Source organism: Microcaecilia unicolor, chromosome 6, assembly GCF_901765095.1.
Source record: "Microcaecilia unicolor chromosome 6, aMicUni1.1, whole genome shotgun sequence".
NCBI classification, from domain to species: domain Eukaryota; kingdom Metazoa; phylum Chordata; class Amphibia; order Gymnophiona; family Siphonopidae; genus Microcaecilia; species Microcaecilia unicolor.
This window is the reverse complement of record NC_044036.1, coordinates 133,207,382-133,233,504: the sequence shown is the minus strand read 5'-3', so window position 1 is coordinate 133,233,504 and position 26,123 is coordinate 133,207,382. Positions and strand designations below refer to the sequence as shown.

The 26,123-nt window shown below is 42.1% G+C and overlaps 1 protein-coding gene across 6 annotated transcripts in view; it reads left to right on the top strand.

Annotated features, from left to right (window-relative positions):
- NR2C2 (nuclear receptor subfamily 2 group C member 2) overlaps positions 1 to 26,123 on the top strand; it is a 102,665-nt gene that overhangs the window by 2,548 nt on the left and 73,994 nt on the right. For 3 of the 6 annotated variants that reach the window (XM_030206180.1, XM_030206175.1, XM_030206179.1), the window contains exon 2: positions 22,183 to 22,266. The exons of 2 other annotated variants lie outside the window; for them this stretch is intronic. In XM_030206180.1, the coding sequence (XP_030062040.1) occupies positions 22,207 to 22,266 (60 nt within the window). In that variant the 5' untranslated portion in view covers positions 22,183 to 22,206. Of the gene's footprint in view, positions 1 to 2,185; positions 2,266 to 22,182; positions 22,267 to 26,123 lie in introns of those variants that run through there. One more of the 6 variants, XM_030206176.1, reaches the window with a different exon arrangement.

Here is a 26,123-nt window from a genome sequence, read left to right as displayed (position 1 = left end):
CAGCCATACTGGGTCAGATTAATGGTCCATCTAGCCCAGGATCCTGCGTCCAGCAGTGGCCAATCCATGTCACAAAGTACCCGGCAGAAACCCAGTTAGCACCATTCCATGGTACCAATCCCAGGGCAAGCACTGGTTTCCCTCATGTCTATCTTAATAACAGACTATGGACTTTTTCTCCAGGAACTTGTCCAAACCTTTTTTAAACGCAGATACACTAACCGCCATTACCACATTCTCTGGCCACGAGTTTCAGAGCTTAACTATTGATTGAGTGAAAAAATATTTCCTCCTATTTGTTTTAAAAGTATTTCCATGTAAATTCATTGAGTGTCCCCTGGTCTTTATACTTTTTGTATGAGTGAAAAATCGATTCACCTCCACCTGTTCCACACCACTCAGGATTGTGTAGACTTCAGTCATATCCTCCCTCAGCCATCTGTTTTCCAAGCTGAAGAGCCCTAACCTCTTTAGCCTTTCCTCATATGGGCCTTTGCCTCCAGGAAATTGGCTAAACCCTTTTTTTTTTTAAACACAACTATGCAAACTTCTTTTACCACATCCTTTGGCAATGAGTTCCAGAGCTTAATTTGTGTTGAATGGAAACATATTTTTTCATATTTGTTTTAAAAGTATTACTGTGTAATTTCATGGCATGTACCTTATTCCTTGTACTTTTGGACAAATGTGTTGACCCATTCCACTCCACTCAGGATTGTGTAGACCTCTATCATATCTCCCCTCAGCTGTCTTCTCTCCAAACAGAAAAGACCTAACCTCTCTACTCTTTCCTCATATCAGAGGAATTCTACCCCTTTAGTCATTTTGGTCGCTCTTCATTGTACCTTTTTCTACTTCCATTATATCCTTTTGAGATACGGCAACCAGAATTGTTTTCACGACTCAAAGTGAGGTTTCAATTTTGCGTAGTAGTTGTAGCAATGAATGGTTGATTTTAAAGTTACTGTGGCAGTTCTTTTAATAATAATAATAATAATCGTGTGTTGAACATCCATGCTGAATGTTTAAATGCAGATTTTTTTTCTTTGTTTCCAATAAAGTAATGTGATGCTTAACAAATAGTTAAAACTGTTTGCTAAATCAGATGTACAAATGTGCATTAAAATGGAAAAAAGAAATCTAGTGAAACAAACCTACATCAAATAAAATTACAAGTAGTACTGGTGTTAATTTCCAGCTGAAAGTTATCAGGGAAAGGTGGATTTAAAGCCCAGTAACTGGGAAGGGAAATAAACCACAAGGGGGGAAATGGGCCATGTGATGGATTACACAGCCAGTTTTTACTTTGCAGGATGCAGCAGAGAGTGGGGTTGATGTGCAATTTAACTGTGATTATTGAAGACAAGCTGTCAAAATTCCAATCTTCTACTGACAAAATAAGCCTAAATCAGCAAGTAAAGAACTTCATTGCTAATTAGGAGGACTATATGAATGATAGCATATATGTGATAGAACTAGAGGCCCAGGACAAGAAACTTCTTGAGCATATTGAAGATCATGAAAGCTATGGAAAGAGAAACAATATTAGACTGAGCAGAGTCTCAGAGATAAATAATAATCAAGATCTGCAAACCGTGGATTCTTGGTTTTCCAGCACTTCAGCATTCAAACCGGAGGAATTGCAGCTGAAAGGCAACAGCAGGCTGCACCCTGTTATTGCTGAAATACTAAACTTGCTGACAAAGGAAGATAATGGATTTGTATAGAAATAGCACTTTTGTTTTCCAGACTCTTTTCATAACTTTTTTAGGGCTTCTTGGATAGAGTCACAGAAAGCAGGCATTCCTCTCTGCAGGGAACTGTGTATGAGAGGCAGTTGTTTTAGATGATTCACAGCAAAGCTGCACCTACTGTAAAAAAAAAAAAAAAGTGCATCACACGTTTCAGGATCCAGTGGTGCTAAATGGATTCACTGATAGCCTTCCTACTGAATGAGGCCACCGCCAGTGGAAAAAGGAACATGGATATGCTAAGCAGCTGCTGTGCAATGAATGGTTGATATTAAGGTTATTATGACAGTTCTTTTAAGAACTGTTTATCTGTGTGAAAAGACCAGGCCTGACTTCTAACCATGGTGCCTAAGAGGGCTTGTGTACTGAACCATTTGATTATACTCAATAAACCTGAGATCAAATCAGGGATGCTTTTGTTTTATTACTCTTTAGGAATAGAAGACTAATGGCCCTTGAAAGAGAAGGACAATTTCGCAGAATTCAGAAATCCACTATAATCTCACAATGAAAGGTTGGTGAAAAACACTGGAAGAAGGTCTTCCCCATGAGTCAAAAGGGAGCAGGTAGTCAAAGCAAAAACTATGCTAGCAGTAGGCAGTGTAGCGTTGCATGGGAAACAGGCCATCCTAATGTTAGAGGAAACTGTACATGTAGGTATAGAAAGTTAAGCCTTTCACACACAGCCACTTCAAGAAGCTCTGACGAGCAGATGGGACCTACAGTTTTCTTGGGCTGTAATTACTCAGCTAATGAGTGGAGCAGGTAAATATGTGGGTCTGGATAAGCCCAGGAATCACACAGCACATTAATTGTGTACATAAATATGAGGTAAAAGGTGAACCAGACAGATTTTAGATAGAACAGAGAGAGGGAAGCTCAGGTCAGGATGTGGAGAATTCTCATAGTATTTTACAAGAGGCTCTGCAAACATAGAAGTTCTTGTAAAATAGGTGCGGGACTGCATATATGTCTCTCCATATGCAGCTGGATCAGTGATTTTTGAAAAGCTGTGTGTTTTTTTTATTTGGGGGGGGGGGGGGGGAGGTAACTATAGAAGTACTCCCAAGATGTGTGTGTGAACAGTTTTTCTAAATTGCTGCTCCTGCATAGCCTGTGCCAGCAGAACTGTCTCCTCTACCAGATCACACCTGCTGACCTCAGATCCCCTCCTGAGCCCTCCTCCGTCCCCCCTGTCTTTACCAGGGTTTTTGGTGTCTTGCTCACGCTGTTGTGACCACTGAGCCCGCAAATAGGTGGGAAAATGTGGGATACAAATGCAACTACAACCTTTTGTTGACTGCAGCTGAATTTTATTGCTATGTGTTCTTTCATGTATCCATTGAGGCATTTTCAGTTCTCACTTTCCTTCTCCATTTTCTTCACTGTCTTTTTTATGATTGTAGTTCCTTTTCAACTCTACTAGTACTTCATTCTGCATGGGATTATTTATTTATTTTCCATTTTTAAAAATTTATTGTCTATGTCAGTTGATGAACTTTGTAAACTGCTCAGCTGTTCCCGGTGGGCGGTATAGCAAATATTTAATGAACTTGGAAAATAGCAATAACAGCACGAGGGGCTGGACTACCACATAAGGCAGTTTCCATTTTGGAACCCAGGGCTGCAAGAGCAGGAGTGAGTGGGCATTTCCCTTGCTCCCACTAAACACCAGGAACCCTGATGGGTGTTTGGAATGGGGTGGGTTGGGGGGGGACTGGATAACAGGAGGTTTGGGATGTGTTGCTGGGAGGGATCAGAAGCTGGTAGGTGGGATTGTGGAGTGTTGGACCCTTGCATTGGCACATGCCCTTATAGAAAGCATTGATGTCTAGAATTTTCTTTTATCTATACGGATTCTCCCCTGGTCCAATGGCGAATCCATGTCAATCACCCTAGCTACTCCCTTTCTTTGCTCTTCCCATGCCTTCTGGCAAATGTAAACATGGTGAGAATAGCTATGTGCAAATAGCTTCCTTTTGAAATGGTGGCTTTTACACATGTATTCCAATCTATATGAGAGAAAACGGCTATTTCAAGTGAGGGTGTTTCTAAAGTAAGGGCCAAAGTGTAATCTACTGACAAAAATATTCAAGAGAAGGACCTCAGCTAGCTTATTTATTGGGATTTATTAACTTCTTTTATGAACAGATTCACCCAAGGAGGACTTTGGAGGTCTTAAAGGTGTGTAAAGGGTTCATTTATTCTTTAAGTACTGTGGCCCATTTTGTCTGAGGGCCTTGAAAATGAAACATACTGTAAATCCTGGCGTATAGATTTAGATGCACTGAGCCGTATTCTATAACTATATGCATAAATTTTAGAACAGCCACAAAACGCCCGTTTTCCTGCCCATAACCACACCCCTATTTGCCTGCATGCATTAAAATTTAGGTGCTCTGCATTACAGAATATGCTTAGTGATTTGTGCACGTTAATTTTTAATTATTAATTAGTGCTCATTATTGCTTAAGTGCTATTAACTGAGTGGCTTGTTAAGTCAATTAAGTTACGCACTCTTATAGAATCTGCTTGGATTTTTGCGCGGAACGCTAGGTGCACTATATAGAATCCAGGGGTTAATAGGGCATCTGTGGTTATACTTAATGGACTTTGATGGGTAAGGGAGAGAGTTTAAAACTGCTGTGAACTAAAAAAATTCTTTATGGTTGACAGGTTTATTGTTAACAAGTGGTTACAGACCCAGTAGTTAAAATTAGCTTGGGGGATGTAGCTTAGATGCCAGTATGAAAGAGAAGGAGTCAGGGGCGTGAGCAAGAGGCGAACAACATTAAGGAGGTCATTCTGTAAATTGGCACATAGGCATTGTGAAAGACGGTATAGAAACTAGTGTGAGCCTGCTTTAGTACGGTAGAAGTTAGTCAGCATCACTTAACACCAGGTCAGTGGCCAGCCATATATAGAACTGCCTCCTTACTGGGACAAGTGAGAGTGGCAGAAGTAAAGGAAGATAACAGGCTGTTGGTAATGTGAGTGTAAGTGTATTGTAGAAAATTTCAAAGCTAATATAAAATTGGAATCCTCAAACATAAATGGTTTTCTACTGTTTATTGCTTGCCTACTTCAGGATAAGTGAAGTTGCTTACCTGTAAGGGAGGTTCTCCATAGGCAGCGAGATAATAAAGGCTTGGCCCTCTGCAGTTGGGATGTCTCATTGATAGGATTTTTCCCTCTAAAGGTTTTCTGTTTCTTTTTGCCTACAGACCTTGGCATGGGAGGAGTGCTTGGGCTCAGCCCTGCAGCCATATTTTGCTGGGGTGGAAGAGAAGGCTGGCCTGCAGTTGTTCTGTGCCGTACAGGTGACTTATGGGTGGATATTCTGTTGCTATGATGGTGCCAGAAACAGCAGCAGCCTTAATTTTATTTATTTATACCCCACATTATCCCAAAGTGGCTCAGGTTCAATGTGGCTTACAAGCAATTGACTAACCATAAAAGGTTAATTTAACAGTAAGCGTAGATTATTACTATCGGAGAAGCGTTGAAGACAAATAATATCAATAACAGTTGAATCATATTTTGTCGTTATTAAAAGCAGTACTCGTCAAGAATGTTTTCAGCATTTTGCAGAAGGACATATAGGGGCTCATTTTCAAAGCACTTAGACTTACAAAATTCCATAGTAACCTTTGGAACTTTGTAAGTATAAGGGCCTTGAAAATATGCCTCATAATCCACTACAAATCTAAGATGTTTAGTTAATGAATTCCATTTCTTAATGCTTTGATTGGAAAGCCTGCAGTATGAATAGATTTTTAGATAACTTTCTTACAGCAAGGATAGTGAAGAGAATCTCTAGAAGTGGTTAGAGTATTTCGTTTAGGTAGTTCAATGAGGTTTTGCATATATGAAGGAGACGTACCATACAAGATCTGGTTTACAAATTGTCACGTTTTCCAAAGCAGGAACTAGGTTTGTGAGCCCTCGGCAGTGGCAGGCAAAACCACCCCACACCAGGAACCAGACAGAACTCAGATAGGAACAGCAAGACTTCACCTGCACTAGCCGCCCTTCCCCAGGAGTTGAGCCGATGGCTGCAGGCGGCCGACAGGACTTACAGGACCGGGTAGGAACTGGAAGCTGCAAGCAGCCACTAAAACAGGGAACAAACACTGACAAACACGAGACAGAACTGAAAGCTGCCAGGCAGCCACTGAACGAGAAACACAGACAAACAGAAACTAAACACAAAAAGACAAACAAGGAACAAGTCTAGGAAACAAACAATAACCCTAAGCTAAACTACACACAGACTAACTAGCATCAGACAAGGAACGAGAATAAAAACCAAGCTAGGCAGAAGTGCAACAAGCACCAACAAACCAGGGCCTTAGGTGATGCAAAGGCAAAGCAGAGAGTTTCCAAATGGCTAATAAGCCCAGCAGCAGCTGAGATTGAGCTGCTGCAATCACCAGGCAGCTACGGGTGCTGTGCAGGCTCAAACAAGACAAGCAAGTCTGGCAGGCCGGAAGATCTGGACTGGACTGGGCTGAAGTCTGGAATGGGAAACAGCACACAGACAATCCAATGCAGCCACCAGGCCTGGCCACCAGGGGGCGAGATGACTGAGAGCCTGAAACCAGGGCATGACCGTGACACAAATACACGTGGTTTAAAGGTCATTCTGGCCTTTAATGGAAGCCAATATAGTTTTAGAAGTAAAGGGGAGGCTTTCGAGTAATGTGGTACCCTGCAGACCAGGGAGGCAGTGGTATTTTGTGCTGTTTGATGGTTCTTGCATCAAGCATAAATGGCATTGCAGTAGTCAAACTTGGAAAGTATTAAGGATTGCGCCAATGTGTGGAATATTGAACTAGGGAAAAAAGGCCTGATTTGTTTTAACTTCCATAGTGAGTTAAAGATAGAGGAGACTATTTTTGAAATTTGGAAATCAAATGTCAGATGTTGATCGATGTATACTCCCAAGCTTCCTCAGCGACCCTCCAGACCGGTCAAGACGCATGGGTTATGTCCTCCTACCAGCAGAGGGAGACTGAGAAAACACTAAGCTTTTGAAGCCTGTATATATAACCTGTGCAGAACCTCCACTAGCCAGTATTTTCTCAGTATCAGCAGAGGTAGCAGGACAGCCTGTGCAGTCTCCAATGGTCGGGTGAGGTAGTTTGTTATTGGGGTGTAGAAATTTTCCTTCCAATCTTACTCTGTTGCAGTACCCTGTACGTGTGTGTTTAAAAAAAAAAAAAAAAAAAAGTGCTTCGGGGCCCTGGGTCCGGTGGGGCCCAGTTTTTCCCCCCTGGGGTGTCACACCTATGTTTGGGTCCCTCCCCCTGTGCTGCTCTCTATTTCTGTTTGCTTGGCAGCTTTGTGCCTCGGCTGCTTTCTCAGTATTGTAGCCTTGAGTGCCATACAATTTCCAGCTGCCAGAGTTAGAGTACTGCGCCTTTAAGGTCATTTATTTATTTATTTCAGCGGACCGAACGGGAGTTTCGTTTCCTTGCTGGAACGAGAGAGCACTTTCTTTAGTGCTTTGTTCAGGGTGAGAGAGTTTTGGCTTGGCGCGTTGGTGGAACAGTTTTTTCCCGTCCCTCGTGGTTGATGGCGGCCAAGCTTCTTCAATGTCGCGTGTGCTTGCGGCGGGGGGTAGAGGTGCCGGGCGCTCCGTGTAAACTTTGCAGGGAGCCTATAAAGGTGGTTGCGGCTCCCCCCGATTTGACCGCGGAGGGACCGATGGTGTCGGGAGGCTCCAGGTCAGCGGGAGCGCAGGCAGGGCTGATGTCAGCGGGAACAGTTTCGCCGGGAACGGCCGCCATGCGGCTCCCCCTGATTTGACCGCGGAGGGACTGATGGTGTCGGGAGGCTCCGGGTCAGCGGGAGCGCAGGCAGGGCCGATGTCAGTGGGAACAGTTTCGGCGGGAACGGCCGCCATCTTGAGTCCGGCACGACCCGTGAAGACAGCTGTTTTTGGGCCTGCGGCCCCCATTTTGGCACAAAAAGAGCCTAATGACGGTCCAGGAATGGTGGGCTTTCCTCCAGATTTTGTCTGGACGCTGTATCAGGCCTGGAGATCGGGACCCCCCCAAGTGGAAGAGGGGGCGGTGTCCGTTTTGGCTAAGAGACCGCGTTTAGAGTGGTCAGAGGACAAGGAGAGTTTTTCTCCTGTAGCTTCGGAAGCTGCGTTTAGTGATTTGGGGGAGTCAGATGGAATTGACGGTCCTCAGGAGCAGGATTGTTGGATTCCTGGAGAGGATCCGTCAGTAGTGCGGATTTTCCATAGAGATGAGCTGTCAGAACTTATAGATCAGGTGACGTCCACCCTTAAGTTTGATCCTGAGTTGGCTTTGGGGGAAACTGGCCAGGATCCGTTGGTGAAGGGCATTCAGCGTAAGGCGCGATCCTTCCCTATGAACAAGGATCTCCGGGAGATGATTTTGCAGGAATGGAATTCACCGGATTCGCCGTGTAAGGTGGCCAAGGCAATGGCGAGGCTTTATCCCCTCCCTCAGGAGGATAGGGATTCCTTTAAGCCTCCCACTGTAGATGCAGTGGTAACGGCAGAAACTAAAGCTACGGCTATCCCGGTTGATGGAGGAACGGCCCTCCGTTATCCTCAGGATAGGAGGTTGGAATCTTTTCTCAAGCGTAGTTTTGATTTGTCGGCTCTAGCCCTGCAGGCCTCGGTTTGTGGGGGTCTGGTAGCTCGGGCGTGTTTTCGTTGGGCTGAGAAGCTCCTGGATGATTCGGTAGAAGTTGGCCCTTTGGAGGGTCAGGAATTACCAAATTGGAAATGGGTTCTTCCTTTTTGTCTGATGCACTTTATGATTTGTTGCATGCTTTGGCCAAAAATATGGCTATGGTTGTGGGAGTGCGTAGGGCCCTCTGGTTACGAGGTTGGGTCGCGGATGCGGCTTCTAAGGCTAAGTTGTGTTCTCTGCCATTTAAGGGAGCGATGCTCTTTGGAGAAGATTTGGACAAGTTAGTGAAAGGTCTTAGTGATGCCAAGGTTCCGCGGCTTCCAGATTTTCGGTCCAAGGCAGGTGCCAGGACTAGTTCCTCTCGGGGACGGTTTAAGGAGGCTCGGCGGTATAGGCCGGGCAGATTGAGTGTGTCTTCGAGGGGTAGGTTTTTCCAGCGCACACAGTCCTTTCGTGGGAGTCGTCGCGGAGGGCGTGACTTTTCCACAGGAGGTCAGTATTCAGGACGCATTTCCCAATGAAGGTGTGCGGGCTCAGGCTCTGGTGCGTGTCGGAGCTCGGCTGAGTTTGTTTTACCGGAGCTGGGCCCAAATCACGTCAGATCAGTGGATTCTCGAGGTCATTCGAGACGGATATGCACTGGAATTCGAAAGTTCTCCTCCAGAAGTGTTTCTGGAATCTTCCTGTCGGTATCAGATCAAGAGGTTGGCAGTGAGAGACACTCTGCGGCGGCTGCTCGCGTTGGGAGCAGTGGTTCCTGTTCCTGCAGATCAGCAACGCTCAGGGTGCTATTCGATCTATTTTGTGGTCCCCAAGAAAGAGGACGCTTTTCGTCCCATTTTAGATCTCAAAAGGGTCAATGCGGCTCTCAAGGTGCCCTCTTTCCGGATGGAGACGTTGCGGTCGGTCATTGTTGCGGTTCGGAAAGGAGAGTTTCTCACTTCCCTGGATTTGACGGAAGCTTATCTTCACATCCCGATTCGTGCGGCTCATCAGCGTTTTCTTCGCTTTGCGGTCTTAGGGAGGCATTTTCAGTTTTGTGCCCTGCCCTTTGGCCTGGCCACAGCTCCCCGTACCTTTTCCAAGGTTATGGTGGTCATGGCGGCGGAGCTGCAGAGAAGGGGCATTTTGGTACGCCCGTATCTGGACGATTGGTTGATTCGGGCCAAGTCCCGGTTGGAGAGCGAGGTGGCGACGGCTCATGTGGTCCAATTTCTTCAGTCCCTAGGCTGGGTAGTGAACTTCCGCAAGAGTCATCTGGTTCCGTCTCAATCGCTGGAGTATCTGGGGGTTCTTTTCGATACCCGGAACGGGCGTGTGGTCTTACCGGCGTCATGGATTTCCAAGTTGCAGGGTCAGATTCGTCGGTTCCTTGCAGAGAAGGCGCCGACGGCTCGTGCTTACCTCCAGGTCCTGGGTCTGATGGCAGCGACCATAGAAGTAGTTCCATGGGCCAGGGCGCACATGCATCAGTTGCAGTCAGCTCTGCTCAGTCGTTGGTCCCCTCTGTTGCAGGGTTTGGAGATGCGTCTTCCGCTGTCGGTGGTCCCTCGTCTCAGTCTCCGCTGGTGGCTCAACCTGCGCAATCTGGGGAAAGGAATGCCGTTGGAGTCCCCACAGTGGCTGGTAATGGTCACACATGCCAGTCTGAAAGGCTGGGGGGCACATTGTCTCGGTCAGGTAGCTCAAGGCCGGTGGTCTCGGGCAGAAGCAGAGTGGTCCATCAACCGGCTGGAAACTCGGGCCATTCGGTTGGCGCTCCAGGCCTTTCAGTCGGTGGTTCGCCACAAGGCACTCCGAGTGCTCTGCAACAATGCCACAGCAGTAGCATATGTCAACCGTCAAGGGGGGACGAAGAGCCTTGCGGTCGCAGAGGAGGCGGCGCAGTTGTGTCACTGGGCGGAAACTCATCTTCAGGCTCTTTCGGCAGCGCATGTGGCCGGGGTAGACAACATAGATGCAGATTATCTCAGCAGGTATACTCTAGACCCAGGAGAGTGGTCTCTTCTTCGGCCAGTGTTCCAGCGAATTGTGTCGGTCTGGGGACTTCTGGTGATAGATCTTATGGCAACGGCTCGCAATGCGCAAGTTCAGAGATTTTTCAGTCGCTGGAGAGACCCTCGAGCGGAGGGAATCGACGTTCTTCTGTTGCCTTGGCCCCGGGAGTTGCTGTATGTGTTTCCTCCGTGGCCGTTAGTCGATCGAGTAATTCAGCGCATCGAGCATCACTCCGGTCGGGTGATTCTGGTGGCTCCGGATTGGCCGCGTCGACCGTGGTACGGAGACCTGGTGCGGTTGGCAGTGGCGGAACCCCTGCCCTTGTTGGGTCCAGTTCTGTGTCAAGGTCCGATACTCATGCCGGATCCGGCTCGGTTCTCGCTTACGGCTTGGCTCTTGAGCGGCACAGGTTGAAGAAGAAGGGGTTTTCGGCCAGAGTCATTGCGACGATGTTGAGTTCCTGTAGACGATCCACTTCTTTGGCGTACGTCCGGGTTTGGAGAATTTTTGAGCACTGGTGTGAAGAACATCGAGTGCGGCCGTTTCGCTCTTTGGTGGTGGAAGTTTTGGAATTTTTGCAAGATGGCTTTGATAGGGGACTGGCCTTGTCCACACTGAAGGTTCAGGTGGCAGCTTTGTCATGTTTTCGTAGGAAGCTTCACGGAAAGTCTTTAGCTTCTGTGCCTGAGGTAGTGCGTTTTTTGAAGGGTGTTAAGTTACTGCATCCGCCTCAGCGGCGGATGGTGCCTCCGTGGGATTTGAATCTCGTTTTGGATGCTTTGATTAGGCCTCTGTTTGAGCCCTTGGTATCGGCTTCTTGTAAGGATTTATCTTTGAAGACGGTCTTTTTGGTGGCGATCACTTCAGCACGGAGGGTTTCAGAGCTTCAGGCTTTGTCTTGTAGGGAGCCCTTTTTGTCTTTCTCTAAGGAAAAGGTTTCGTTGCGGACGGTGCCTTCCTTTTTGGCCAAGGTGGTTTCTGAGTTCCATGTTAATCAGGTCATCTCTTTGCCAGTGTTGGGTGATATGGCTGGAGATTTGGAGCAGCGTCGGCTTGCCAAGCTGGATGTCCGGAGAGTTTTGCGTTATCTCTCTAGAACTCAGGAATTCAGAGCCTCTGACCGTTTGTTTGTCCTTCATGGTGGCCCAAAGAAGGGTGCAGCGGCTTCTAAGGTGACCATAGCATGGTGGTTAAAGGAGGCGATTGCATCTGCTTACTTGGTGAAGGGCCGTGTTGTGCCTAGGGGCTTGTCCGCTCATTCCACTAGGGGAATGGCAGCCTCGTGGGCGGAGAACAGTATGATTCCTCCGGTAGACATTTGTCGGGCTGCGGTTTGGTCTTCGTTGCATTCCTTTGTGAAGCATTATAGGATTGATGTGCATGCAAAGGATGAGGCGCGCTTTGGGGCAGCAGTTTTGACCTCTGGACTTAGTAGGTCCCTCCCATAAGTTAGTTACTGCTCTGGTACGTCCCACGCGTCTTGACCGGTCTGGAGGGTCGCTGAGGTAGGTGAAATTAGATCTTACCTGCTAATTTTCTTTCCTCTAGACCCTCCAGACTGGTCAAGGGCCCGCCCTGTCTGTATTGGAGGCCAGGAGGTGTGTTCTGTTTGTTGGATAATTCTTGGCAGCTGTAGATTGTTGTTTCTATAATTGCAGGCTCTATTTTATCACTGTTTTGTGATAGGAGTCTGGTGCAGGTGGGGCTCTTCTTTGGTAGTCCACCTGTAGAAGCACAACTGTTTTATCAACTGCAAAGGAACAAGTTTCCGTAAGAACAAACGGAAGATGTTTCTTGTTTTGTGCAGTTTGTTGTTACCACGTACAGGGTCGCTAGTTGTTGTTAGTGTTTTTGTTTCTCTGCTTTGATGGGTATACTGGCTAGTGGAGGTTCTGCACAGGTTATATATACAGGCTTCAAAAGCTTAGTGTTTTCTCAATCTCCCTCTGCTGGTAGGAGGACATAACCCACGCGTCTTGACCGGTCTGGAGGGTCTAGAGGAAAGAAAATTAGCAGGTAAGATCTAATTTCACCTTTTCATTGTTGTATCTAGTGGGTATGTTATATTGTTAATAATGAAATTACTATAAAGTGTGGGATAAAAATGATTGTTAATATAAAGAATTTAGGTTTATCTCTATTAAGTTTCAATTTAAAATCAGCTGCCCCGGATTCCATTGAGTTTAGTTTATCAATTTTTGATATACCGCCTTTTTTTTTTAAGCACAAATCAAGGTGGTTTACTTATATAACTATTCAGGTATTTGCACTGTCCCTGATGGGCTCACAATCTAAGTATATTGTACCTAGGGCAGTGGAGGGCTGAGGGGTCCTTTTACAAAGGCATGCTGAAAAATGGCTTGTGGTAGTGAAGGCGTGGGTTTTGGGCATGCACCAATCCATTTTTCAGCGTGCCTGTGAAAAAGGCCTTTTTTTTTTTTTGCTGCAAATGGACATGCAGCAAAATCAAAATTGCTTCGCGTCCATTTTGGGTCTGAGACCTTACCGCCAGCCCTCTAGCGGTAAAGAATCCGGGCGGTAATGACCTACGCGCATCAAATGCCACTTGACACGCATCCGTTACGCTCGTCCAAAAATAAAAAATAATTTTCAGACCTGTGTATCGGACGCGTGCCAAAAACGAAATTACTGCAAGAGCCACGCAGTTATCAAGCGGTAACTCCATTTTGGAGCACATAGACGCTTACGCGGCTTAGTAAAAGATCCCCTAAGTGACTTGCCCAGGGTCACACGGAGCTGCAGAGAGAATTGAACCTGGATCCCCAGGACCTTAACCCTACTGCCGACCGTTTGGCAGCAGTGGGAATCGAACCTGGTTCCCCAGGTCTGCAACCTGCTGCACTAATCATTAGGCCACTCCTCTAGGGCTGATTTAATAGTAGATAAGATCTCTTGTAAGTTCGCAAAAGGAATATGAATTGTGACATCATCAGCATACATGAAGGTGTTAAAACCATTTTCTTCAAGTATAGTACCCAAAGGAGTTATCGTGACATTGAATAATATGGGTGAAAATGGTGAACTCTGAGGAACACCGCAGTTGGGTGACCATGGCAAAGATAAGTGACCAGGTTGTTTTACTTGATAGCTTCTGGACTTTAAGAAACCATTGAACCAATGTAAGACCTTACCACAGATCCCGAATAGATCTATAAGTATAAAAATGTGTTATGGTTGACTACGTTGAAAGCACTTGACATGTCGAATTGAAGAATTATTATTTTTCTGCCTATACTCAATTCTTTTCTGAAATTTGCCATGAGAGTGGTTAGTACGGATTGAGATTATGTAAAATGAAGAAGGTATGAAGGTACTCCATAAGTTGATGTGCAATTATTCCTACAGTCACTTTGACAAGTAGAGGAATTGAGGCAACCGGTCTGTAATTAGAGACCCTGCGGGAGGCGGAGCTGTGGGAGAATACAGAGGAAGGAAGGGAGGGGGCCGGGGCTGCTAAAATTTTGAGTTTTTGTGCAGGGGGAAGTGGGGAGCAGCGGGGACCTCAGGCGGGGGGGGGGGGGGGGGCAAGGCAGTCCATACAGGACGCTCCTGACGAGCGCCTTTGCCCCCTCCCGATCCTTTTTCAATTTTTGTTTTGATTTTGGGAGCCACGTGTTTGTGTTGTTTTTGTTGTTGTTGTTGTTTTGACGTTTGTGGCATGCGCAGAGCAGCCAGCATAATGCTTGGCTGCTCTGCGCATGCTTTAGGGGCCGATTACTGACGGGAAATCCACTAGTTTAACGAATCTTTGATACATTGTACTTTTCAATACCGTTCCGAAAAAAAGCGACTTTTCTTTATGGTGCATTCTTCGTTTTTTCAAATTCGTTAAGGACTTTAACTTTTTAGATTTTTTTACATTTGGTTGATGCATCTGGCCCTCAGTCCCATGGAAGTAGACTAAAGAGAGAGCAGGTGTAATGATCAGAGTGGGAAACTCAGCACATGGCCAGCAAGAATGTATGATAAACTTTGTGCTAGAGAGGGCAGAATTGAGTGATAGCAGCCATTGGAGGACACCAGGAGGCATGTCTGCATTATCCTGGCTGTGTCTGTATTTTATTTGGTGTTTCTATATTGTTGGTTTTTACAATTAGTTTTGCGGACTGTAATTTTTTAGTTGGATGTGGAATTTTCTGTACTACCTTGTACATACTGAGGTTCAGGAAGGCTGCACAGAAATCTTTTAAACCAAATATGAGAAGCCAAGTATCTCGTACAAAACACAGAAAAATAAAGAAAGTCCTATTGACAAACCAAAATTCTATTTTAATTAAAAAAGAATTGCACTAAAACCCAACATGGCCATATTTCGGCCACCTCCATCAAAGACAGATAAAGGCACTCTAAGAAAAATAATGCGTGCTTACCACAGCTTAAAATCCACTACTGGGGGGCACGCTTAGGTGTCCTGCAGTAGTTTTCGGATCAGCACATGCTTCCCACATGCTGAAAAATAAATATTTTTTAGTGCTGGGGGCAGAGAGTAGGCTTGGCCAGCGTTAATCAGTTAGTGTAGCTGCATTACATCGTACTGATTAGCACATGCGTAGCGCATGAGCCCTTACCGCCTAGTAAATAGCTGGCAGTCGAGGCTCACACGCTAATGGCCACACACTAATTGGTCGTTAACGTGGGAAATAGAAAATGCGCCATTTTACTGCCATGCTAAAAGTGGCCTCGGCACACTGAAAACCAACACGCTAGTCATACTGCAGACCACTTACTAGCACAGCTTAGTGAAAGAACCCCCTAGAATGGACAAAACCAAAAATAAAAATTACATAAATATCAAATTCACAGTATATGTAAAACAAATTATAAAAACATGTATTTATTTATTTATTGCATTTGTATCCCACATTTTCACACCATATGGCAGGTTCAATGTGGCTTACATATTGCTAAAAAGGCGGTTACAAAATTTAGTACATAATACAGAAGTACAATAGATGCTTAGGGTGATATATTAGCATATTGTGAGAGAGGTTAATATTATTGTTTTCCATTTCTGAACTTTTCGTGATGCAGATCCAGGTGGGAAAGACTTCTTGAAAAGATGCGTTTTCAGGTTTTTTCTGAATTGTAGGTAGTTTTCTCGAGTTTCAGGTCTTTGGGTAGTGAGTTCCAAAGTTGTGTGCCTATAAATGAGAGGCTGGCGGCATGTGAAGATTTGTATTTTATAATTTTACGATTGGGGTAGTGAAGCGTTAGGTAGGTTCTTGCTGTTCTCTTCACATTTCTTAATGGTAGATCGATAAGTTCCGTAATGTAGTCTGGTGCGAGTCCATAGATGATTCTGTGGACTATTGTGCATATTTTGAAAGTTATGCGAGCGTTAATAGGAAGCCAATGTAAGCTTCTTAGGAGGGATTTCGCGCTTCCGAAGCATGTTTTTCCAAAGATGAGTCTGGCAGCTATATTTTGTGCTGTCTGTCTATTTATACATTGAAATCCATGCACCTTTTGTGACAGTTCCAGGTTCTAATTATCTGTACCGTTTTGTTCACTGTTGTTGGACCATTTGTAATGAGGTCTATAATTTACAAGATAATATGTGACACTGTTACAATGTTATGTGTTAAACTTTGATTTGGATGGATTTAGATGTTTTAAATTTATTTTATATATGCTCTTAATTTGATAATGTTTATGTAATTTTTATTTTTAATGTTGTCTGTACTGTTTTTAGAGTGCTTTTATTTGCCCCATGATGCAGGTAAAACATGACCATGTTAGGTTTTAGTGTACTTCTACTAGAAATCTTTAAAATAAATGTACTTACTCCAATAAAATTAAATTTAAGCAAAAGTGAACATTAGAAACTCCAAGAGATTGGGTAAGCGATCCAGGCTTCTCTCTCTATATAACTGTCCACAAGGACTGGCAGTACTGATACATAAAAGAACCTTTGAAATTCATAAACAAATATAGGACCCAGAGGGATTTATAGTAGCAAGGTTCTCCATTATCGCCTATCCTATTCAATATAATGATGTCACCATTGGCCAACTTTTTATCTAAACAGAACTTCCAATCGTTCATTTATGCTGTTGATGCCACAATTTTTATTCCCTTCAGCAATGACCTCTCGGAAATCTCCTCTGACATCGCTTGTTGCTTGACCATCATGGATTCATGGGCTAATTCATTTCAGCTAAAATTAAACACCGAAAAAAACACATTGTCTTATCATCTCATCCCCATACAAGAACTACAAGCCTGCAACCCTAAACACTCCTACTTATTCTCTCCCTATTTCTGATAACCTAAAAATCTTAGGCATCATTATTGACAGTCACCTGACACTAGAGAGCCACGTTAACGCCACTATAAAGAAGATGTTTTATTCGGTGTGGCAACTTAAGCGATTGCGACCTTACTTTCCAAGGGATGTATTCCGTAACCTGACACAATCAATGGTATTGAGCCACACAGATTACTGTAATGGAATATATGCGGGTTGTAAAGAACAAATCATGAAAAAACTACAGACAGCCCAAAACACAGCTGCGAGAATGATATTCAACAAACAACGGTTTGATAATGCTACACCACTTCGATTGAAACTACACTGGCTCCCTATCAGGGATCGCATAACTTTCAAAATTTGCTCTCTAGTTCACAAGATTATCTACGGTGAGGCCCCAGGATATATGATTGATTTAATAGATCTTCCAGCAAGAAACCAAATCAGTTCCTCACATACCTATCTGAACCTTCATTATTCAAGCTGCGTTGGACTTAGATACAAGTCAACCTACGCATCAAGTTTTTCATACTTCAGTACGCGAATGTGGAATGCATTACTAAAGAGCGTTAAAATAATGCCCACCCATCAAGACTTTAAACGAACTTTAAAGACTTACCTGTTCCGCAAAGCCTACCTTCTTGATTCCAACTAATTACCTCAACCCTTTACAGGATCTTTAAATACATTGTAATGAATTTTAGAATTTAAACTCCATGTCCTTAATGTATCCATTTACCTCTGTCTACCTGACCCTTAATTTTTGTATTTGTTTAATACCTGCCGTAATTGACATCCACCATGACGGTATTTTGTAAGCCAAATTGAGCCTGCTAATATGTGGGAAAATGCGGGATACAAATGTTACAAATAAATTAATTAAAGGACAAAGAATATAGTTACGGAAAATTATATTTATATATATAAAGGCACCCACTTTATACAGCCATAAATTATCATCCCTGCTGAAAGCAAAACGAGTATAATTAGTAAAGGGAGCGGGCATGAACATAATAAAGCCATTAGTGGACTGCAAACCTGTGGTATGTTTTTCAGGGTCACATAAACCATGTCAAAGCCTTTGCTGAAATCTAAGTACATCACATCTAGCACTCTCCCTTGATCTAACACTTTGGTCACCCAGTCAAAGAAATTAATCAGATTCGTCTGACAAGACCTGCCTATCTCGAGTTTTGCAATCCATTGAATTCCAGAAACTATGATTCCATTAATTTACTCATCAGAGAGGTCAGACTAGCTGGATTGTAGTTCCCAACCTCTACCAAAGGGCCACATGGGAAAAGGGGTGACTTTTTTGTTTTTTAAATCACATCTTCTGGATTTACATAAGAACATAACATAAGCGTTGCCATACCAGGACAAACTGAAGGTCCATCAAGTCCAGCATCATTTTCCCCAAGTCCATCTTAATAATGGTTTATGGATTTTTCTTTTAGGAAGCTATTCAAACCTTTTCTAAACTCCGCTAAGCTAACTGCTTTTACTATATTCTCTGGCAATGAATTCCAGTTACACGTTGACCGAAGAAATATTTTCTTTGATTTGTTTTAAATTTACTACGTTGTAGCTTTATTTCATGCTGTACTTCATAAATGATCTATATTCTAGCTCAGCATAAGCATCTAAAACACTTCCCCAAATTGAATTTGGACAAACTTGAGTAAAGTGGGATAATAGCCATGTTAGTCCACTTTTAAAAGTAATAAAACATAGACAAGAAAATAAGATGATACCTTTTTTATTGGACTAATTTAATACAGTTTTTTATTAACTTTCAAAGGTAATCCTTCTTGTTCAGATCAGAAATAAGCAAATGTTGACAAATATCAGAATATATAAGTGAAACATAAAAGCATTTCAGTGACAGTCTCACAGGACGAGGATGGGGTGAGTAAGGTGAGAAACAGGGGGAGATGGATGGCTGATAAAAGGGTGACAAAGAAGTTGAATGTTATGGTTTATAATGGGCTGGAAAACCCAGATCTTTGTTAAGTCCTCTCTGGTGGGTGTCAAAATATTTCATCATTGTGACTTCAAAGGTCTTATGTTCTTGGAATGTCTTAAAAAGGAAAGTCCGTCCCGTAGTATAGCGTTACTGTCATGTTTTACTATATACTCTTCATTGAGAAAGTTTTTGTTTGTGCTCACCGTTTCTGAATTTTATTAGTGAATTCCTTGGATTGATTCATTTTATGAAGGCTCTCAATCTGTTCATCTCCCTCTATAGTTTACTTAATTTCTTCTTTTTCTAGATCTAAATATTACGTACTTGGGGCCCTGTTTACTAAGTCTTGGTGTTTTTAGCACTTGCTAAACGCTAGAGTCGCCCATATATTCCTATGGGTTACTTAGCGTTCAGCATGTGCTAATCAGTGCGCGCTGAAAACACTAATGTGTCGTCCTTAGCGCTGCTTAATAAACAGGGCCTTTGCTCTGTGTAACTGCGTTCAGCGCTTCCCACACTGTTTCCTCTTTCATTTCTCCTGTGTTATTCCATACAATATACTCTAATCATCTTAGTCAGTTCTGTTGTAAACTGCAGATCAGTCAAAAATGATTTATTGACTCTCCAGATTTTATAACCCTTCTCCCAATCCCTCCCACTTTTTAAGGTCAGAATTATAGTTGCATGATCCGACCAGACAATATGACCAACGTGACAATTTACAATAGCCTCATACGATGAGAAACAGATTAGAAAATAATTTATTCGGGAATGTGTATTGTGAGGGCTGTGAGTAATGTGTATTTTTTTCTACTAGGTGATGAGCCCTCTAGACATCTATAAGAGAAACACTCCCAACCTATTCAGACCCTCATCTATAAACTGAATTAACCCTCCCCCCCCCCCCCCCCCCATAGTATTGGTTCCCTTGTCCACATCATAACTTGATGAAATAAATTCTGTATAAAATCTGGCCCTTGTTTGTGGAATAGACTTTAACAATGCATATAGTGTAACCCTCTAGCTGTATTTCTGCTGTCCCTCCATACCTTTATGAAGTATGATTACTACCCTGGCACTATTTGATTTGCTGAAAGAATGGAATGAGTCTCCAGTCCAAGCACACTGCAATTTCTGTTTATCTCTTTCACCCAAATGAGTTTCTCTGATTGAATATATATCAACATTTTACCCAATTCATAAGTACATAAGTAATGCCACACTGGGAAAAGACCAAGGGTCCATTGAGCCCAGTATCCTGTCCACGACAGCGGCCAATCCAGGCCAAGGGCACCTGGCAAGCTTCCCAAACGTACAAACATTCTATACGTGTTATTCCTGGAATATTTTTGTTCTTTTATTTGTGGTTTGCATTCCCGGAACATTAAATAGTACAAATTTAACTTGTAAGCCATTTGCCATGATTGTCTCTAAAAGAATCTGTGCGCATACATTATTCTCCAAGTTGGATGCCATCTCTCTGTTCAGCATTTTTGCATGGATCCCACCCAATCCCATATTCTCATTCATATTCTGACACTCTTAACCACAACTGTAACTAAAGTTAGTCCAGAGGGCAGCTACTTAAATGATCAATGGTGCATCATCATAATGCAAATAGGGTCAGACTTGATCTTAATATGTATGCTGTGGCAGGAAGGTGAGAGAGGGGAGATATGAAGGAGGCATTTAAGTAGCTCCATGGCATAAATCCACAGGAGGAGTGTCTCAGTCGAAAGGAAGTGCGGGATTGAGGAGACATAGGATGAAGGTTAAAGGGTACAGACTCGTACATAATCTAAGGAAATACTTGTTTATGGAAAGGGTGACAGATTCCTGCAGTGACCTCCTAGTGGAGTGGAGGGAGGTGAAGAGTGTGTCAGAATTAAAGAAAGCACAGGACCAGCATGTAGGATCGCTAAGGAAAAGGAAGGGATATTAGATATTATGGATGGGCAGACTTGATAGGCCACATGGTCTTTATCTGCCTTCATTTTCTCTGTCCTTGTATTTCTCCTTAAACAGTCCTAACAAATATCCTTAGTTCATTAGTGACAATGTTTAGACACCCATCTTCTTAGAAACCTAGAGCCCAGTAATAAAAAAACTCATGTTCATCAGCAACTGATGAACATATAATTTCCTTATCCGTGGATTTTCCATCAGTATATGGATAGTCTCAGGCCAAACATCTCTCCGACAAGCTCGACACTATCCACAGAGGACCAAATTCTGTAGAATCTAGATGCTTCCAATTAAAGTGATTAGCGCTATTCTATGTAACGCACCTCGCTTTAGGTGCATTTCCCCAAATTCTATAACAACATGTGGAAATTTGAGTAACACCCCGACACACCCACACTACTCCCATGGCTGTGCCCCCCTTTTTAGCTATGCGTGTTATAATTTACACATGCCTCTTTTTAGAATACACCTGAAAAGAAGTCTGCCTAAATTACAATTATTGCCAATTAGTGATGATAATTGGTTGTTATCACTGGGGCTTGGCCATGGGTAGATCGGGGGGGGGGGCATTCCTTTAATTTACATGCTTAGTTCTAGAATAAAGGGAATCCACGCCTAATTTAGCTGTTGTTGATGTAAATGGTCATGCCTAAATGTAGTCGTGGTTCTTGATGCTAAGCACTATCTATAAATAGTGTCTAACTTGAAATGCCAATTATAGAATAGTGCTAAGCACTATTTTTTCAGTGCTGATTTTCTTTAGGTGCCATTTATAGAATTTAGTCCTTTGTGTTTAGGCCCTGCTGAGTGGGAGACCTGAAGTAAACTGGTGGCGGCTGTGGCAATCACCAGACTATCTGTATAGTTCATTACCACTGAATATAGAAATTACTTTAAATGCTGGCACTGAAAATTGACCCGCTGGTTGCTGAAGGAAGCTGCTTGCTCAGGCTCTATTGAAGAATTTCTTTGTAAATTATTCCTACCTTGCTTTTTGGAGTTTAAGAGTATGTTTCAAAAGGTAACTCCCACATTTCTGGATCTCATTCATAGCAAAAGAAAGCTCAAAAGAGCCCTCAAGACTGGAACAATGGAGAATCCTTTAATGCAGTGGCAGGCGTTCTTTTGCGCCGAAACACAGCCCGTGTCAGGGTCGTTGCATTAAAGGATTCTCCATTGTTCCAGTCTTGAGGGCTGTTTTGTGCTTTCTTTTGCAGTCTTGGTTTGTGTACTTTTGGACCCTCTCTTTTGCTACTTCGATCTCATTGATTGCATTTTTTTTATTTGATTAATTTCTGTTCTGCTTCTGTTTATGGCATTGCTTGAATTCATTTCTGCAATATTTACAAAATCATGTGAAATATGTTGCATATTTTTTACATGAAAAAAAGCTACAAAGGCAGCATGAATTCTGCAGTTGTTTTTTTAAAGCGTCTGATTATTTTTTTCTTTTACATTCTGCCATAGTGTGAATTGAAGTGTTATGCCAAAAAAAAAAATGAGATTAGTCAAATTTGTCTTCGCCTGATTAGAAGTTGCTGGCATCTTTTTAAACAGGTTCTCTAATGACCTTCCTTCACCATGGCAACAAATATGGAGGTGCTGACTCAGCAGATAGTGGAGACACAGCAGGTGACTCAGGTGAGTCCAGAAGATATTACAATAGATATCAGGCACATGGCTTTATATTGATTTTAAGGAAAGGCACTGTTTTTGTGTGTTGTAGATTGCATAAGTAGTTATAGGGTAATTGGCATTTTAAAAGATCTCATATACTTGTTTGTACAGGGCCAAAGAGTAAGCACAGTTGGAGCGCACACATTCTATAAAATATACACATGCACTTTAGACCTTTGGAGAAGGTGCACAGTAAATTTCTGCATAAGAATGTTTTGACTACCGCTGTTATAAATGCCCACAGATACACAATAGGTGTCATGTTTGACATCCCACCTAAGGACCCTTTATATAAATTAGCCCCATATAGAGAAGGCACATGGGTGCATATGTTACATCTGTTTTGTAAAGACAGATGAACCTATGTGCCTTTATAAAGTCTACTTCGGACCAAGCATAATGTTTCCTAAGTTTGTATAGATATTTGTGTATTTTATATCACATACACATATCTCACAACAATGGTAGATGACATTTAATGTGAGCAAATGCAATGTGATGCATGTAGGAAAGAGGAACCCAAACTATAGCTACATGGTGCAAATGTTCCACTTTCCGAATCACCACCCAGGAAAAAGATCTAGGTGTCATTGTTGATGATACATTGAAACCGTCTGCGCAGTGTGAAGCAGTGGCTAAGAAAGCAAATAGAATGTTAGGAATTATAATATTCTCAGTTTTGCTTTCCATTCTTTTCCTTATAATACCTTTGTATTGCTCCATGGTGCAACCACATCTTGAATACTGTGTGCAATTCTGGTCACCGGCACCTGACATAATAGCCCTGACAAAATAGCCCCAACAAAACAACCTTGTAACAAAATAGCCCTTGACAAATCAGCCCCTAACAGAATAACCCTTGACAAAATATCCTCCTAGAAAAAAAATAACACATCCAAAAAAAGATAATAAACTACAAGTGAAATCTTCACTGATGAAGGCTTCTACCAGTTTTGCATTGTATATGCATATATAAATAAAATTCTATAGCTACCAACTGGTATTCATGATCTGTTCTGCTGTTTAAGGAAACTATTCTTCCATCAACATGCTAATTAAAAAAATAAAACAATATTGTCATCATTTTCAAAGTCTTACCAACCTTATCCTGTTTGGCAAGGTAAGATTATTAGGAAAAAAAATGCAGTGTGCTGCAAGGTAAGTTCTCCTCCCCCCCCTCCCCCCCGTCTGGTACTGTTCGGGTTAGTTTGTCAGAGGCCATATTCTGGGCAGCCTGATTGGGCCTTTTTGTCAGGGGCTATATTGTGGGCAGGCCATCTTGACAGTAGCTGTTATGTCGGGAGCCTTTTTGTTGGGGCTATTTTGTGTGGGAGGTTTTTTATTGGGGTCATTTTGTTGGGGCTGTTTTGACTGGGTACTCCGGTCACCGCATCTCAAAAAAGATAAAGTAGAATTTGAAAAGGTACAGAGAAAAGCGACGAAAATGATAAAGAGGATGGGACTATGAGGAAAGGCTAAAGTGGCTAGGGATCTTCAGCTTGGAGAAGAGACGGCGGAGAGGAGATATGATAGAGGTCTATAAAATAATGAGTGGAGTGGAACGGGTAGACGTGAATCGATTGTTTACTCTTTCCAAAAATACAAGGACTAGGGTGCACATAATGAATCTACTAAGTAGTAAATTTAAAACAAATTGGAGAAACTATTTATTCATGCGGCGTGTAATTAAACTCTGGAGTTTAATTACGTTGCCAGAGAATGTGGTAAAAGCAGTTAGCAAGGTAAAAAAAAAAAAAAGGATGGGATAATTTCCTAAAAGAATAATCCATAAGCCATTATTAAGATGGACTTAGGAAAATCTACTAATTATGACCTGGATTGGCAACAGTTGGAAACAGGATACTGGGCTTGATGTACCATTGGTTTGACCCAGTATGGCAATGCTTATGTTCTTATGTTTGCCAGCAAAAAAAAAAGAGCTGCTTTATGCAGAGTGTTACATGTGTATACGTGCTGTTTTTGCAACTTCAAACATGTAAGTATCAGATCTCACAAAATTATGAACAAGAAGAGTCAACTGAAGAACCAACAAAGTTTTGGCTATTTGAGGTGAGTTTTAGGCCAGAGAGAGAACCACAGTTTCTGCCTTACTCATTCAGTGGAAACCCCAGGTCCAAGCAAACAGCTAACCCTTGATTTAATCATTTGATATATTGCCTCTCCCAAAGAAGGCTGCAAAGCGTTTTGAGACAATATGCCATAAAACATAACATAAAATATCAGTTAAAAATACAAGAATCAATCACAAGCATGTTTTACAAAGTTTTCAAAATTAAATTAGGGTGGTGATCTGTTTAATTTTCACGGAAAGATTATTCCAAACAATGGGAGCAATATTAAGAAAAGCACACTGTGTATTTGTTCCCAGTCACACACAACCCAGAATTGTTAACATAGGGGTCCTTTTACTAAGCTGCGTAAGCATCTATGCATGCCAAAATGGAGTTATCGCCCGACTAGTGCGTGGCTTTTGCATCCTGTGTTGGAGGAAATTTCTTTGTTTGCTTTGGTGATATCTTCTAAAGATACCTTGTTCCACATTGTGCGATTTTGAGTGACTGTCTGCTCTACAACATTAGCATGCTCTGTCCCTTCCAATAAACTTTATCTACAAGATAAGTCAATGTTGTAATAAGACTTACTTGTGGGCCATGAAGCCTAGCCATGTTGGAGACAGCAAGCCACCTTATTTTTCCATTGGGAAACATTACTGGTACATATTAATTGATGTCTTCCTGGATTTGGACCTGAACAGTAGTATTTCAGCTTTCTTAATGCAGAAGAATTTCATCAGTTTATTTGGATTTATTTACTGCCTTTTTGTCAAGATGGTGTACAGCAAGGATAAGTCAAATATAAGCAATATAATAATATGAAAGATAAAATGTAGATATATAAAAACACAATTTATTAAAACAGAACCCAGAGGTAAAACAATACCCGACGTGGCCACTTTTCGCCCTCACACTGCATCAGGGGTAAAACTGCAAAATAAAACAATAATATAATGGTAGCATAAACATAATGTCAAAATATGAACATATACATTGTAATAAAAACAAAATTCAACATTTATATCTATATATATATAGATATATATATATAGATATAGATATAGTTGCAAACATTTAATAAAAAATATTAAATGAGACAATCACATATATATCAAGAAAATTTTTAAAAATAACCTTAAGAATAAAAAGAAATGTAAGAAATAAAATCTAAAAGCAATTGAGAAATAAATAGCTGGAGCTAAACATATAAAAGGAGAGGTGGATGAATTGTATACATACCTAAAAAAAGGGGAGTAAATTACTAAACCCCAAAACATGTAATAAGATCTCCTATAAGAAAAATAATATATAAATATATAAGATAGCAAATCACTATATTCTTATTAAAATTATCCTATAACTGCCTATAAAAACTACTGTGGCTTTAGTTCTAGACATAGTACTACCTTAATATTTTAAATAAGAAACGGACATAATTCCATACCATTCCACATAAGTCATTTCTATATATATTTGTTAATTGTACATTTTACTCAAAGGCACTCAAAATTTCAGGAAGGTCTGACTGTGTAACCACATATAGATATCTAGAAGTATATATAAATTCCTTTAACAACTCAAAATATGACACAAGTGGAAAATAGTAAAATAGCTACTTCAGAGCTGTTCGTTTTAAAACAAAATCTTACTTTGTCTTTTACATATAATAAAACCCAACACGGTGCTTGGGATAATAACCTATCAACTTACAATGTAGCACAAGTGAAAATATCCACAAAAATATAT